A 985-nucleotide genomic window follows, 5' to 3' on the forward strand; every position below is an offset into this window, starting at 1 on the left:
GAGGCCGCGGCCAGGCTGCTGGGCCCAGGGAGAGCCTGCCTGAGAGGAGACTGTGAGCGAGGCCTGGGCCGCGCGGCCTGCTGGAGCCCCGGGCACCATGAACGACGTGGCCATCGTGAAGGAGGGCTGGCTGCACAAACGAGGTCAGTGCCCATGTGGCCGGGCCTGGGGACGGAGGGCAGGAACAGGCCCCATGGTCTGCCCAGGGGTCCTGGAGCTGGTGGGGCTGTGCCAGGCCTGCAGGCTTTGCTCGCTGCAGTGGCCCGTGCCTGCTGGGGGGGGCTGGCTTCTGGGGCTTCCGGCCTGGCCTGGGGTCAGCATCCAGCCCCACGTCCTCCCGCGCATGGAGGGCACTGCTTCATGGGGCCTCCCGGGTGGAGGGAGAGGCCCCGTGCAGGGCCGGCTGTTGGAGTGGCGGCCTGGCAGGGCCCCGTGGGTGGGGAGCCACTGCCAGCCTCCCTCCCGGCTTTCCTGGAAGGCGGTGAGGACACGGGCCGTTCCAGGGGCTGGCATGCCCGCGGCCCGGGGCACTGCCCAAGGGCTCCTGAGGGCAGGGCAGGGCTGCTTGGCTTGGCCTCACGCCTGTCTCAGGCCTGGCCTTAGGGGCTGGGGGCTCTGTACCGCCCAGGGACCCAGCGTGGGGCATGTTTGCCTTGGAACTGCAGAGCTGGCTGGGTCTGGGCCCCCCAGCCCCCTCCTCCTCCCTCAGCCCTGCAGCCCAGGGAGGAGCACTGCCCCAGGGGCTTGGCCAGGAGCGGGCGGGATGGGCGCTGCAGCCATGGCCCTCTGCTCTAACCCTGCCCACGGGCCCCCTGCCTGACCCTGCCTGCACTGCCCCTCTGCACTGCTGGGTTAGGCTTCCAGGTGCCCTGGTTGGATCACTCACTCCTGCCCCAGGGCACGGATTGGCCAGCCCTGCTCCCAACTTCCTCTTTCAACAGACCTGTTCCCTCCTGAAGTTCAGGTGACCCATGCCAGTGGCCCA

The 985-nt window shown here is 70.7% G+C and overlaps 1 protein-coding gene across 1 annotated transcript in view; it reads left to right on the plus strand.

Annotated features, from left to right (window-relative positions):
• AKT1 (v-akt murine thymoma viral oncogene homolog 1) overlaps positions 1–985 on the plus strand; it is a 28,789-nt gene continuing 27,804 nt past the window's right edge. The window contains exon 1 of the mRNA XM_012647089.1: positions 1–143. Within this exon, the coding sequence (XP_012502543.1) occupies positions 98–143 (46 nt within the window). The 5' untranslated portion in view covers positions 1–97. The remainder of the gene's footprint in view (positions 144–985) is intronic.

The sequence above is a fragment of the Propithecus coquereli genome, unplaced genomic scaffold (genome assembly GCF_000956105.1).
Source record: "Propithecus coquereli isolate 6110/MARCELLA unplaced genomic scaffold, Pcoq_1.0 Scaffold256, whole genome shotgun sequence".
Taxonomy (NCBI): Eukaryota; Metazoa; Chordata; class Mammalia; order Primates; family Indriidae; genus Propithecus; species Propithecus coquereli.